Source organism: Gymnoscopelus braueri (genome assembly GCF_963280865.1).
Source record: "Gymnoscopelus braueri genome assembly, chromosome: 12".
Taxonomy (NCBI): domain Eukaryota; kingdom Metazoa; phylum Chordata; class Actinopteri; order Myctophiformes; family Myctophidae; genus Gymnoscopelus; species Gymnoscopelus braueri.
The window spans coordinates 11,197,196-11,213,077 of NC_137614.1; the positions used below are offsets into that span (position 1 = coordinate 11,197,196).

A 15,882-nucleotide genomic window follows, 5' to 3' on the forward strand; every position below is an offset into this window, starting at 1 on the left:
ACTTACAACTATTGCCAGTGTCGCAATGTGTAGTAGAAGCTTGTAGATCAGCTATTTTCCGTGTGCAACACAATGCGCAAGTTGCAACCAAGTATAAATCAGACATTATTAGTGCCCTGGTCCAATCCGGCGCCCCTGATGAGCCAGTGGGAGAACAGACGAGGCCCCAGAATGGAGTCTCGGGGAACTAGTCTGCGTGTCATTTTTGTCTGCTCAGATGTTTAATTCTCTATAGACACAAAGTAGTCATTGTCCATTAAGTCAGCGAGTTTTCATTGTGATACTGATTGGTTGTGATACTGATATGATAGACATACCCTGATGTCATCATACTACGTTAGTTCCACTGATCCGAGACGGAACACAATCGATCGATTGATCATGAAAATAAACACGCCCTGAGAATGCATGCGGCCCACCCATCTGACCACTTAACACGTCAGATGGGTGGGCCGTGAATACTTTCAAGATTTTTAAGTGGGCCGATCCAGAAAAGTTTGAGAACCACTGCTTTAACCACTTAAACCCCAGAAAATAGCAGATCGACAGGGTCACAACGCGTCGCAACGCGACCCTCTGTGAGTTTCTCGATCGTCTATGTTCAGCGACAGCTTTCCCCCACAAAAACATTAAATACACTGTCTAGCATAGAGCCCTGAGGGACTCCACTCAACCATATGGGGTTTAAGTGTGACTCAAACCAATGTAATACGGTGCCAGAAAGTCCCGGCTAAACTCAGATCTGCCAGACAAGCCAAGGTGAGGGCGAGGAGGGTGTTGAGGTGTGTGATGCTGTAATTGGCCTGACTCATGCTTGTCATACATAGTCACTGCAGTGTTACGAGGGGGCAGGTCGGTTTTGGTTGCATCACGTCATTGTTATGAATGGAATGACTCCCAGTACATGGTCCTTCCTTGGAATGTTTATATACAATCTCACTCTCACATGCTTCTCTCTCGCGTCACTCCCAGTCTCTGCATACACTCTCTGTCTCAGAGAGTGGATGTAGTTGCATACACAGCCAGAGAGAGAGAGAGAGAGTTTTGTTTACACACACACACACACACACACTGATATTTAATGCTGACAGGGAAAATAATGTGATCATCATTCCGTTTTATTGTTATCATGCTATGATCATGTTCAGAAAGCACATTATATTCATGAGAGACCTGCCTTAGCTGTGTTATACATTCACACATAGTTAGGGCTGTCACGATTATGAAATTTTACTTGACGATTAATTGTCATACAAATAACAAATAACATACAAAATTGCGATTAATGATTTAATTGTGTGGCCTTTCTCCCTTGTAAACCAAAAAACTTAAATACACAAAGAAATGACTGACAATGGTCAATATATCAATAATCAAAATAACGCCACACTTAATATTTCATGCTAAAGATTTGTAACAAAATGTGACATGTTGTGAGCTTGTAGATCGTCTATTTCCACTATTTCTGAAAATGTTTCAAAATGTACATACACACCTACACATAGTAGGCCTACAGATTCAGAGGTGAAGGATAAACTCACTGTATGACGCGAATGATGAGAGGAAAGGAAGGTAGCCTAGAGATCAGTGGTAATCATACAAACAGTGTTTATATTTAAAGTAAAGAAACGTTATATTATATCCTAAAAGCATATAAATGATGAATCACACAAGAGCTATGAATCAAGCAGGGATGGTTTAGGTCCATGATGTGCCCTTGTTTCTAAATATGTTATTTAGAACTGAACAGATAGTATGTTATTTAGACAGATGCTATAGGTTTGATGTCTACCTTCAATCAGTTACTTTGTAGCACTAAATTGTTTTCTTGGCACTCTATTTACTTGACTGGTTACCCTGTTGTTTGTTGAGTAGAGTTTATGCCATTTACTCCGATCTTGCACTTTGTAGTTTGTAAGTCGTTGTGTGAATGTCTGCTGTCTGCTGCTAAATGCCTACATTGTAATTGTAATATTTCATGTTGTTATGGTGTCCCTTTGCCCTCTTCAGGTAGGTGATAGTAGTGCAGTATTTTTGGAAGGGGTGGCTGTCTGTCCATGTACATCTGTGGTAGAGAGCGATGTCCATTACTACTGAGCATGTGACAGTGCTCCGGCGCCTTGCCCGAAGCCAAATCCCTTGGGACCAAAGTTCTTGGCGTAACACCCTGGAAGAAGATGAAAGGTGAGGTCATGAATGATTAAATAAAAACTTGCATTCCTGACATTTCCTGTAGTTGTCAGATCCTCCATGCTGTTTAGTGTCTACAGCAGGGGCTGGCGTTGGCAACCTTTTTGACATGAAGTGCCATGTTTTATTAATTTTAGTCAGTGTGCCATGTCAACATTAAGTTCAATTATAACACCACAAAATATTTCCAACAGATACTTGATTGTCCATTTTCTTTCACTGATCAGGATGTAATGACCATCAGACTTTTGGGGGACTCAGACTCCCTCTCCAGTCAGAGTTCAGAGTATGAATGACTGTAGAATAATCTTGTATAAAAATCCTCTCTCACACTTATGCCAGTGTGCCAGTGATAACCCTACCCTGTGCCAATGTTGGCACGTGTGCCTAAGGTTGCCTACCCCTGGTCTACAGTGTTTACACAACAGGAGGAATTCCTTTGATACCATGCGAGCTGCAATGTTTTAACAGTAGCAGTAGGTGGCAGCATACTCTATGCATACAGTAATGTCTGTGTACTGACATTTCTGAGTAGACTATTTAGTGCAGTGGTTCCCAAAACGTTTAGCTCAGGACCTAAAAGAGAAATTGGATAGTTTTTTGCCCAGGACCCAGTGAAAATAGCAGATCTACAAGCTCACAACTTTTCACAACTTCTTAAATAAAATTAAAAAAAAATATTTATGGAATCAATTGATTTGATTTTCTGGTTTTATTTATGAAATACTTTAGAAAATTGTCCCAATTGGTTTAATTGATAGATTTTTTTGTTTAATACTAATACATATATATATATTTTAGATGTAGGAAATGAAAAAAAGGATCCCATCCCACTGTTTGGGAAACAGTGATTTAGTGCATAGTATGACATTGTAGAGGTAGTGATAGTGGTGTGGTACCTTTGCAGTAGATTTCTCCATCCTTGTCAGCTAATGTTGTCGACTCTAAGCCTTTCCCGCACAAGGCACAGCGGAAACACCCGTTCTTATGCCATGACTGTAAGCAAATAGAAAAAAAAGATAAGATAAGATGTGAAAAGTGCATGTGCACTGCATTTGAGCATAATACTCTACTACTGTATATATACATGTGTATGCAAGCGTGTTTTCGTACACTCCCGGCTCCAATCACTTTCTCGGCAGCATAGACGGCCTTGCCACAGCGTGGGCAAATGTCTGAGCCCCCAAATCTCTGAGCCATCTTGGATTGGTTTGGGTTGTTGGTGGGGCGATGAGGAGCAGGCCTGAGAGAGAGAGAGAGAAAGAAAGTAGCAAGTCATATAGAAATACTGAAACAGTGTGTGTGTGTGGGGGGGGGGGGGGGGGGGGGAGACAAGATGCTACAGGTTGTTTGTTGTCCATATAACAAACAGGTGCACATGAGCCCCTCTTAAAGGGGCAGTTCACCCAAAAAATGAGAGAGAGAGAGAGAGAGCTTGGGAATTTTAGGCTATGGAACATAATGAGATAAGGAGGGGTGTGTGTGTTCTTGTAATACCATTCTTGTGAGGGCCAAATGTCCCCACAGTTATGGTAGAATTTGAGAAATAGCATTGTGAGGACCATCATTTTCCTGGCCCTCACAGGAGAAACGGTTGTTCTATGGTTTAAAAAAATAAGCTGACAACGAGGAAAAGATTCAGTTTGGGATTATAGGATTAGACATTGGTTTAGTTAGGCGTCGGTGTCAGCACTTTATGAGGTTGTAGATCAGCTATTTTAGGCTTTAAATAACAAAATATTAAGAAAATGGCGTTCATAAAATCGCCATCCTAAACTTTTGATGTCCTGAAGTATAGTAATACAAACGTGTGTGTGTGTGTGCATGCATGTGCGCTGATTATACATCTGTGACGCGTTGTGAGCTTGTAGATCTGCTATTTACTGAGCACGACACCAGCACGCTAACTAAGTATAACCGAGGCTTACTCACTCTGTGTGTATAATGCCTAGGGACTCCCCCTTGTCCATGCTGAGGGTCCCAGCTCCCTGGCCGTACCCATAGCCTTTTGGTCCATACTTCTTCCCATAGCACGCTTTGCAGTAGATTTCGTCCAGGTGAACGGCTACTGTTGTACTGTCCAAGTTCTTTCTGCACACCACTACACAATCACACACACACACACACACACACACACACACACACACACACACACACACACACACACACACACACACACACACACACACACACACACACACACACACACAGGCACATGGTTTTTGAATGACTTGTATTAGTGTGTTCGTTCTGTGTGTATTTGTGTGTGTGTTATTATTGAGCAGATATTTGCATTAGATGGGATCCTTACATCAGTGGTTCTCAACCTTTTCTGGATCAGGGCCGTGTGCATTTTCAGAGCATGTTTATTTTAATGATCAATTGATTGTGTTCCAGCTTAAGTTGGATCAACTTAAGCATATTATACTTTAACTTATTAGTTATCGGTATTTGATTTGAAAATGTTTATTTAGAAAGCAATTTTAATACAGATATTACAAGAAAAACTAATCACTTTTCACAAAGGTTTTAAAGAAAAAATGCCATGACATACATTTTTTACATAATTTCTTTTAAATAGTACTGTTATATCATTGACATATTTTTTTGGAGGGCCCACTTGCAATATCCCCACGGCCCACCAGTGGGCCCCGGCCCACAGGTTGAGAACCTGTGCCTTATATGGAATCAGTGTTGAAATAATAATACGGTATTATGTTCTCATATGAATTCCATCACAAGAACGGCCAGTTCCAATCACACACACACACACACACACACACACACACACACACACACACACACACACACACACACACACACACACACACACACACACACACACACACACACACACACACACACACACACACACACACACACACACACACAATCCCTGCCGGCTGCCGCAGCACAAACAAGTCAGCTCTCAACTCCATGAACCCAAATTTTTTATCTAATGAGTCTTTGGGAAAGAAGACCAGGCTGGGTCATGTCTGTCTGTCTGAATCAACCCATGTTTTATATACTTTCTACCCTTTAATTATCCTTCACCAACATGCTTTTTTAAATTACTTTCCTATAGTGCTGGCCATGTCACTTGGCCTTACTTTTAACCACTTAAGCCACATGTACGTCATCGTACCACGAATATGGAAAAAAATGCTGATCTACAAGCTCACCATGATGTGACGTGTTGTATGCTTGTAAATCTGCTTTTGACATTGTGGACACACATTTTGCCTACAATGACATGCCCAAAATAGGGATGCCAGTTTGAATTGGTTTGAAGTAGTTAAATTGAGTAATTTGCCATGTAGCAGAATTGTTTAGGTGAAATTTGCACATACAAGGAATTTTATGTGGTGATTGTTTCATTGTGTTATTAGAATTGTATACATAATAAATTCAGAAAATATGGATAAGCATAACAACTATTATACATACTAAATTATGTAGGAACAATATAGAGGCTATCAAAGGTCATTATGTACAGTATACATATTGACTTGAATGTAGTGTGTATGGGTAATTCAAAGGTCACAGCGGTGACAATGACAGGAAGTAGGGGGGAGGGGTTTACTCACTGCACAGGAAGCAGGACTTGTGGAAGCTCCTCCCATCACACTGAACCTCTTCAGCATGGTAGACTGTCTTCTGACAACAGCCACACTGGTTTCCTCCTCCCAACGGCATCCTGGACACACACACACACACACACACACACACACACACACACACACACACACACACACACACACACACACACACACACACACACACACACACACACACACACACACACACTGTTACAAATGGAGTGACAAATTGATAAATTGATACTAAGGACTTTCCTGGTGCACATTGTTTGTTTCTCCTGTGAAACAGCAAATAATGGTGTGTGTGTGTGTGTGTGTGTGTGTGTGTGTGTGTGTGTGTGTGTGTGTGTTTGTGTGTTTGTGTGTGTGTGTGTGTGTGTGTGTGTGTGTGTGTGTGTGTGTGTGTGTGTGGCGTGTGTGCAAGCTATCGTAACCTATTAAACATCCATATTTGGTTGCCTGTACTTGTGGTTACGTCAAGCCATGGACAGACTGTAATTTTCTGCTCAGTCATTGAGGGTTTGTTAAATTGTAGGATCACTGTAAGCGTTGGAAAAAGAAGTGAAACAGGATTATAGTGCTGTAGTTACAATTTAGGCATTTAGCACACTCTTATCCAGAGGAACTTACAAAGTTCAAGATCAGAGTAATTGGCATGAACCCTAGTCAACAAACAAGGTGCATACACTGATATTTAAATACTGACAGGGAAAGCAATGTTATACGGGTAAATGTCCAAGTAAATAGAGTGCAAAGAAAACTGTCAACATAGTGTCAACATACTAAATAACATTCTTGGCATTTGTGGACAAGCAAGCAGAACAGTTAGTGAAAGTACTGCAAATAAAGTAATTAAAGGGTGAAAGCCATGCTGTATGTTGACTTGCTGCCAGTGGTGGAAAAAGTACTCGCATCTTTTACTTAAGTAAAAGTATCAATACTGCACTGTCTACTGTCTACAAGCTTGTAGAACGGCTATTTTCAAATGGCCGAAATATAGGGCTGAAGTGGTTAATGTATGTTTTGTGATAATAATCTAAATCGGCAAAGTAACTAGTAACTAAAGCTGTCAAATAATTGTAGTGGAGTAAAAGTCCAATATTTGCCTCTGAGATGTGGTGGAGTAAAAGTAAAGGTATTTAAAATGGGAAATAATCCAGTAAAGTAAAAACTCCTCAAAAGTGTACTTAAGTACAGTACTTGAGTAAATGTACTTAGTTACTTTACACCACTGCTTGCTGCAGAGTATAAGTTCAAATCTGTGGTCGGGTCGGGCCGATCCCTGGAATCCAGCCCATATCTACCCAGTGTTTCCCAGCATGACCCTCCCATTGCATTCTTGTGATGCGTGTCCACATCCACATTCCTGTCGGTCTGCTACGCTAAGCCTCCCACCACTTCCCTGCCCGCTACCTTTTACTATGTTATGTGATCTCCTTTGCTTGTCTAGACCAGTAGTTCTCAACCTGAGAGTCAGATGACAGTGAAGTGACAATTTAAGGACTTTTAAGATATTTTTAATACTTAAAAAAGAAAGAAAGAAAGAAACGAAACAAGACCATTACTGCATAAAAAATAACCAACAAACATATAAAACTGGTGAAACATTGGCCAAATTGTCAAAGTATATAAGAAAGAGGGAAACATAGTGAAAATAGCCGATCTACAAGCTCACAACGCCTCGCGTTGCGAGCTTAAAGATCTGCTATTTTCACAATATTTAGTCAAACTAAATTGAATGCCTCAACTCCTACAATTCCAAGTGCTTGTCAGGGGAGGGGGGGGGTCCCCAGTTCAAATATGATTATTTTGTGGTGTCACGGCCTGAAACTGTTGAGAACCACTGCTCTTGACCAGTGTTTCTCAAACATTTTTAATTTCAAGGACCTACATCAGGGTTTCTCAAAGTGGGTGACGTGGCACCCTAGGGTGCCATGACACCAGTCCAGGGGTGCCTCAGAATGTTTTGATAATATTTGGAATTGATCCACATCACTTTTGGACCTACACCAAATCTCTTTGTCAAAAATAGCCGATCTACAAGCTCACAACGCATCGCAACGCGATGCGTTGTGAGCTTGTAGATCGGCTATTTTTGACGGCTGTTCCACCCAGAGTGGTTAAACATAAAAGTATAGAATTATTTTCAACCTGCCCAAATGGAAATTGATATTCTCTCAAGTTTTCCTCATGACATACTGTATCTTAGGCGGAAATATTTACATTTTTAAGTACCGTAATATGACATAAATGGAGGGTCCTGTAAGTAAGTAAGTAACAATGTAATTCAGGGGTGACGTGGATGAAAAAGTTATTTACAGGGGTGACCTGAGCCAAAAAGGTCCACTGACCTACATAACCCTTAGTGTATACATTTTACCAAATGGACTGGTCCATTTGGTAACATTTTATAGACTCTCAGAGTAACAGACCTCTAACGGTCCATTTGGAACTCCCTCAACGAACCCTGAGGGTCCCTGGACCTCACTTTGAGAACCACTGGTTTAGACTCCTTACAGTTTAAGCCTGATTTATACTTTGTCGCATGACTGTGTCGCTTGCTTAAAATTAATAGTGCTTAAAGTTTTTAATTGATAAAAATGCATTATACATTATCATATGTTTTGTACATATCTGTCAAAAGAATAAAACACAAAACAGTTCGAGAGTTTGATCTGCAACCTCAAAATATATCTGTCAGGAGCTCAAACCCACATAGGACCCATGAGCTGAACACAAACACTGGAAAGAGGGAGTAAGCTTACAGCAGACTTTACTTGGCAAAACGGCAAACCTTTAACTACAGCTTTCTAGGGGGAAAAAACAACTCTCTCACAGATAAATGAGCACTGAATGAAAGTCAGCACGGGGTAAATATAGACTCTGGGAATGATTGCATCAGGCACAGCCGTGAGTTTCACAGGTGAACCAACCCTGAAGACAGAGGCACAGGGAAATGGGGGTGACATGCCGTGACAGTGGCCAGTGGTGGAAGAGGTACTGACATTTTTTACTTAAGAAAGATTATCAATACCACAATGTTGAAATACTCTGTTACAAGTAAAAGTCTGCGGTGTTCAAAATTTACTTGAGTAAGAGTACAAAGGTATTGGCATAAAAATATACTTAAAGTACAAAAAGTAAAATTACTCATTATGCAGTATGTCCCATTTCAGTCCAAGTTCGTGATGTATAAAAATCGTTTGAAAATATCAGATCTACAAGCTCACAACTCATCGCTTTGCGTAACTAAGTACATATACTTAGATACTTTACACCAGTGACGGTGGCTGTGTGTGATAGTGTCACATCGCGACAAACGAGGTGGAATAGAATGGGGTACAACTTCTGTGCCAGATAGTTATTTATTTTGATAAATTAATTAAATTCAATGGTTCAAACATGATTCTGTGACTCAGAGAGAAGAAGATATAATTAATACTCCGTCACTCTCCGTCATGCCCCAAAATTAAACATGACCTCACCTCTGTTGGCACCAACAAGGTATATTATTTTTAGCTAATTTTATATGATATTATTATTAGATTATACCATATGAGAATGTGCTGGATGTGTTTATAATATATATGTTCACTTTACTCAATGGTTCACTTTTGACAAATGAGCTGATGTTTACATCTCAAACTTTAGGAGGAGAAATTAGAAACTAGTTTAGTAAGAGCTCTGTCACCACCAACACAAGTGCCCATTTGTTTTCCTGTTGGAATCATTTTCCTACACTTTCCTAACAGGAGCATGAAATTAATTTCACATGGACATACTCTCTTTGACCATCACGCTTCTTATTAATGTGCATTTGTTGGACACCAAACTCAGTGATTGTGAGTGGGATATGCAGCCACAAAAAGCTTGAGACTTCCAACTTTTGGAAGCAGGCTGCTTTTATAAGGCAATCTAACTATGCAAGGGACAAATATTTTGCATGCTTGATGAAGGTCTAAGTGGTTCTCAACCTTTTCAGGCCGCGACCCCCCCAAAATTATCATATTTGAGTTGAGGCATTACATTTAGTTTGACTCGGTTCCACAGATAAATATTGTGAAAATAGCCGATCTACAAGCTTGTAGATCAGCTATTTTTTTTTTTTTTGCCTCTGTCTTATATTATTATGACAATTTGGCCAATGTTTGACCAGTTTTTATAGTATAGTTTGTTGATTACTTTTGATGGTCTTTTTTGGTGGTTCTTTTTTTTTAGGTATTAAAAAGGTCTTAAAAGTCCTTAAATTGTCACTTTACTGTCATCTGGGGACCCCCGCAAAATCATGTGGGGACCCCCCTGGGGGTCCCAACCCACAGGTTGAGAACCACTGGTCTAATGTACTACATGAAGTTACAATAGAATACAGCAGCAATATGTTGGCCTCTATTGTTCTTCAACATACTGTATAGCCATGTCTGTGTCAAGGGCTTACCTGACAAATCTTGTTTATTATTCTGTGGTACTAATATACTGTACACTCATAAAAGTGCAATGTAAATTATAACATTTGATTTGCATCTGCATTGCACCACTGTAAATGTGGAAAATTGCAGATCTACAATTTGTGAGTTGTTACTTTTTTGCCACCCTCTAGTTTTTCTTTGCTGTCTCGAGGGGGAGAAGAAGTCTGACCTACGTAGATCAGCTCAAGAGGGACATGGGCCTCACAAATACAGAGCAACTGCATGGAGGAAGAGGACATGATTTCTGGCTTCTGATGGCATTGTCACCACTGCCCCAGGCCCAGACAACGTCAACATGAAGAAATGTAATAGCCGTCGCCTTGCTAAACTAATGGCCTAAGTCATTTTTTTTTGTTCTTTAGGAAAAATAAAAAACTGATCCAAAACAAAACTATATATTTCTTAATCATTTCACCCAAAATGTTTATAACAAATTATGACTATTTAAATAGAAATAACACTGTCTGTCAGGTATGTAACATAAGAGATTTAAATAGGTTTAAATAGGATTAAATCTGACTTAGGCCCCCCAAAAAAGCAAAAAAAAAATACAAAATGGCCTAAATCAGTAAATAATTTGGCTTAAGTCACAAAACCATGTGACTTAGGCCAAAAAAATGCCTATTTTGGCCTAAGTTACACTAGGGGGTTAGGCCATTATACTAAAAGGGGAGTAAACAGCATGATCCTTTTCAATTAGGAGATCGGCGATTTTACCAGACGTGGCCAGTGTCATGAGGAGCTGACTTAGGCAAAAATATAATTTTCCTCAAAAAATGACTTAGGCCATTAGTTTAGCAAGGTGACGTACTTAACAATGAAGACATTTAATTGTAAGTGTGACACATTTATCATCAACAGGTTTATTTTCGGTCACAATTATATCCACAAGTTTCCTAGGGCGTTGTGGGCATCACTTCCTGTCGATTTGATCAGGTATCGGCATATCAAATCGACAGGAAGTGATGCCCACAATGCCCTAGGAAACTTGTGGATAGGCTAGTTTCTGTATGCCTGCTGCTAAACTGTGATACAGTCTGTGTCTGTCGTAAAAGCTCAAAGATGGGTGCTGTATTAATAGAGCCCACTGTGAATACACAGTATGTTTTGAGCTTATCAGACTTATCAGAGTCCTTGGATCCTCTATTTACCGTAAATTTTCCCAAACGACATGTGCTCCATTCCCACACGGCTTCTCACCAAGTGCTATATATAAAGAAGGTCCCTGGCTATTTGTTGTGTTCTTCTCATCATGAAGTGTGTCACAGCTCACATAGTGCTGCTGCTCTGCCTGTCTGGGGTATGGGCTCAGGGAGAGATGGCGATTGAAACAACAGAGACAACCGGCCATCAGACAGACAGACAGACCGCCAGCATCGCCCCAGACATCTGGACAGAGTTGAAAGACCTCAGAGACATGGTCCACGTCTTAGGGGCCACTGTGGTGGAGCAGAAGGTGGAGCTGAGGTACGTGGAGGCCAGGCTGACGGAAAGTGAGAGCAAGGTTGAACAACTGGAGATGGACAAAGCCGGTATTTGCACGCACGCACAATATTGTCTTCACGCACAATATTGTCTTTAAATTATTACAATCTCTTTGTGTGTGTGAGTGAGTGAATCCCGAGCGTATCACGAGAATCACCCAACCGGTCAAACTTGGCGCGTGTGTCGCCGAGGACCCGAGGGGAGTGATGCATTGAGTAGGAAAGTCGGTCTAATCGGTGGTTGTCCAAAAAATATCGATCAATTTGTTACTACTAATATGGACTACCCTGATGTCATCTATATGACGTCATAGACTGGCGTGGATATATGGCCTGGCCAGATAGGGCATGCCTGACACAGAACTCCATATATGGGCAGTGTTCATTTTGAGAGCAAATTCAAATTTAGTCTTAGTCTTTTGAATAACACACCATTTAGTTTTAGTCCTATTTTAGTAATCTGCAATTGTTCAGTCTTAGTCTAGTCTTAGTCAACAAAAATGACACTGCATATGGGCATGGACAGACAGACGGCTACACAGGGGTGCTTTACTTTGACAACAGGTATAATGGGTATTGCATAACTGGAGGGGCATCTTTCCATTTAGTTGATCAAAATAGCAAATGGTATTTCTGATTATTTTGTTAAAAATGTCATATTAAAAAAATTGGTGACCTAGTGAAAATCTTGACATTTCCACAAACCTTTTAAACATTTTAAACAGCATCTCATAATTTAACAACATCAAAACTGTCATCCTTGTCATCTGTGTCATTGATCATAGCTTTGGAGGCAAGACTAACAACCAGCGAGATGGAGATGGCTGACCAGAAGAACGAGGTGATGGCTCTCAGAGTGGATCTGGACGTCCAGAAGAAAAAAGTAGAGGACTTGGAAAGAGAGATTGCAGGTAGCGTTGTTATGATGATGTAAAGTAGAGAGATTGCACTCAGCAGAGTGCCTATATGCCAAATCCACTTCAGATATGACTGATTACCTTGCCCTTGGTTGTGACCTTATCCTAAGACCTTTTTTTAAGTTAACCAGTTCTTCAGGGCAGCCTACTGATCATTCATACCAGCCAAGTAGGCTACTATAAAAACATCAATTTTCAAATAATTTAGCTAACAAACACTCTTGCTCGTGACTGCAACTCTCAATTAGATCATGTTATTGCCATAGTGATTAATGAGGTACTTTCCTTACAGGGACACCTAAAGTGGCTTTCTCTGCTTGTTCGACTGTAGGAGGTATTGGACCCTTCAACACTGAAACCCCACTGATCTACAGTTTAGTCCATGTCAACACCGGCTCTGGCTATAACAAAAATACAGGTACAGTACTGATGCTGATTTCACCTCCTGTAATATAATTAACATTTGTTAATCATCTGTCTAACTCTGCCCAAGATTATTGTCCGCCCTTGCATTTATGTATGTCATTTTCATTAATATTTGTCTGTAAAGATAAAAATATATACAGTATATATTTGTATATATTCTTAAGGGCCATTCACAAAAAAAAGCTATTCACACCAGGAACTATAACTATAATTATATTGTTCCCCAAATGTCTTTGTTATAGTTGTGGTGTGGCCATCCACATGAGTTAGAAATATTTTTAAAACTATATCTTTATAGTTATAGTACTTGGTGTGAACGGCCCTTTGTTTGATCCTAAAGTATACGCTGCTGTAAATCAAACAGAGCTGTCTTTTTTTTGATAAGTCTTGTGTAGTCTTGACCTAAGCTGCACAGTACTTGCTCCTTAAACCATTAAAACTGGGAAAGTCATTTTAGATTTTTGCGTTGGCTATTCAAAAATAGCAGATATACAAGCTTGCAGTGCGTCACTTCATGCCACGCTGCGAGCTTGTACATCTATTTATTTTTACATTTTAGAAAAATCTTGAAAGTGTTTGAACTTCTGATTTAGAAGGCCTTTGTACAATCGGCCTCAGGTCTTAATGATTATATCATTTTTCTCTGTTGAAGGTGTCTTCACTGCACCTGTGAGAGGAGTCTACTACTTCAGATTCACCGCTTATGATTATCGTACTTCTCGTCAGTACACAGGTGTCAACCTTTACCGTAATGACCAGAAGCTCATGTATAATTATGAGTATAATGATGATGGAGGTGACGTATCTGTTTCTAATGCAATCATTGTGGAAATGAGTCAGGGGGATGTTGTGTACCTGCGTCTACCCTCAGGGTTCGGCATGTACAGTTCTACTAATAATGAAAGCACTTTCAGTGGCTTCCTGCTCTTCCCTTTATGAGGCGACTCTGACCTGAGCTTACTGATGTTTACTCTTAATTGTAATCAACAATTCATTCAAACAGGACTGAAATTGTACTCCTTTTTTTGTTGTTGTTATTGAATGAATAAATTGAGCATCTTGCTGGAATTCTCCATCTGATACTTGGTCATCATAGTGTCTCTATAGAAGTATAAAGTAGCTATCTGTCAGGACCATTCACAAATTACACTCTATATTAAAAAGCTAAATAAACTATAAATCATACAAATAGAAAAAATCCAGTTTAACCAGGAGTGCCAATTAAATAACAACAGTGAAAAGACCGGGAAGGTGTGTAATGTTTGAAACAAATCAGGAAGTGATGTTTGAGGGAGTGTGACGTGAATGCTACTGTATTTAATAAAACTGACCAGTGATCAGCATTGTGGCGGAGAAAGATTTTACCCCATACTCTTAAAAACTTAACTCCATACAACAGGAACCATAATAGGTTTTGTCAAACATTGGCTGATAAGGCAGCTTGTTATTGTTTTACTGCAAACTTCCCTGTTTGAGAAAAAAGTATGACACCACTATGAACTCTTGTTCATAACAAATGCACAAGCAAATACATACAGTATACTCTGGTCTGGTGTCTAGATTTAGTTTATTGAAAAGTTTCACACTGGCACAAGAATTAGAAACAACCTTTTCTGGTTTTCCAAAATATGTGACAGAGAGAAAGCGACTGAGCAAAAGCAATAGAGGTTTTGTGTGGTGCCTACCTGTGTTAGATGAAAATAGTTTCGAGCTGTTGGAGGTTTGACTCCCAAGTCCAAGCAGTCCTACAGGGAGATCAGTTGTCCAGTCTTTGGTGAGGTTCAGTTTGTGTGGAAGAACCCAAGAAGCTTCTCTTAGTGAGACCGAGGTTCTTGTTTTGATAGCAGTAGAGTTATTTGTCTGAACTTGAAACCCTGGTGGTTCTGTACGTGCCTCTGTGCTCCAGTTCCAGATGTGAGAGGAGGGTGGAGTCTTGCGGGTGTTGCAGCTTGACTGCTTCCCTCTGTAACTAGAGAGAGACAGCACAGGCTGTGAATGTAGAGGGTGTGTTCAGGAGAGAGCGAGACAGAGAGAAAGATGGACAAAAGAGTGGACAACTTGGGGAATAAATGTGGAAGTAAAAGCCTTTGTGAAAGACTTGCAGATAAGATATGCCTAATCAGTGAATGATAACAGGGCAAGTGCACTACCGAGAATTACAATGTAAAAGCAAATAAAGGGAAGTGGAGGTAGATGGCGTTATGTGTGCAGGGCACGGTTCCTCTCTCCTCCTCCTCTAAGTCAAAGCTAATGCTGGGTTCTGGAAAATAATGTCATGCAGCACTGATCTTTGAGGCATATAGTATACTGTTAGTTTTAGTTGTAGTTCTCCAGCCTGTGCAGGAGAACTGCTACCCCCCCCCCCCCCCTGAGAACAACGGTAAGACCACATACCTGAGTCTATATTTTAGGACCCCCATTTATATATTTTTTTATATATATTTAAGGACCCCCAATTTGATATAAATTGGACCCCCATAACTCTGATAAAGTACAAATGGAACTAAATGGACTGTTAGGGTCCATTTGGTTCAACTTTCAATAATTGAGGAGGACCCCCTTGAACCCCCTCAAGGACCTCTGGGGGTCCCCAGACCCCACATTGAGAACCAGTGCTTTAGGTCTCATCATATCAACAGGACTATAAAAGTAATTCCCATGTTGGATTTTTTTTTGTTGCTTTTGTTTTTCTCAGCACATTGCCTTGAGCAGTAAGGTGGGAGCAAATAGTCAAGCTTCTGACGTAAGAGATGAGCGAGATAACCGACTGTGATAACCCTTAGGCTATTAACTGTTTGTG

General features: G+C 40.2%; 1 protein-coding gene across 1 annotated transcript; it reads right to left on the reverse strand.

The window, feature by feature from the left end:
• Positions 1–1,102: 1,102 nt before the first annotated feature.
• csrp1a (cysteine and glycine-rich protein 1a) lies at positions 1,103–15,013 on the reverse strand. Its single transcript, XM_080444474.1, has 6 exons — positions 14,768–15,013; positions 5,778–5,887; positions 4,123–4,291; positions 3,304–3,433; positions 3,090–3,186; positions 1,103–2,167 (listed from the first exon to the last, which is right to left on the reverse strand). The coding sequence occupies exons 2-6, from the start codon at positions 5,884–5,886 to the stop codon at positions 2,091–2,093; spliced, it is 582 nt and encodes a 193-aa protein (XP_080300600.1). The 5' UTR covers position 5,887; positions 14,768–15,013; the 3' UTR covers positions 1,103–2,090.
• Between the last annotated feature and the right edge of the window lie 869 nt (positions 15,014–15,882).

What these genes read in the sequence shown, in the direction of transcription:
- csrp1a (XM_080444474.1), bottom strand. Translation starts at nt 5,886, where the DNA reads ATGCCGTTGGGAGGAGGAAACCAGTGTGGCTGTTGTCAGAAGACAGTC. An exon ending in CTAGGCATTATACACACAGA is followed by an intron (nt 3,434 to 4,122) that starts GTGAGTAAGCCT and finishes TCTCTCTCTCAG; the next exon opens with GCCTGCTCCTCATCGCCCCA. An exon ending in AAGTGATTGGAGCCGGGAGT is followed by an intron (nt 3,187 to 3,303) that starts GTACGAAAACAC and finishes ATTTGCTTACAG; the next exon opens with TCATGGCATAAGAACGGGTG.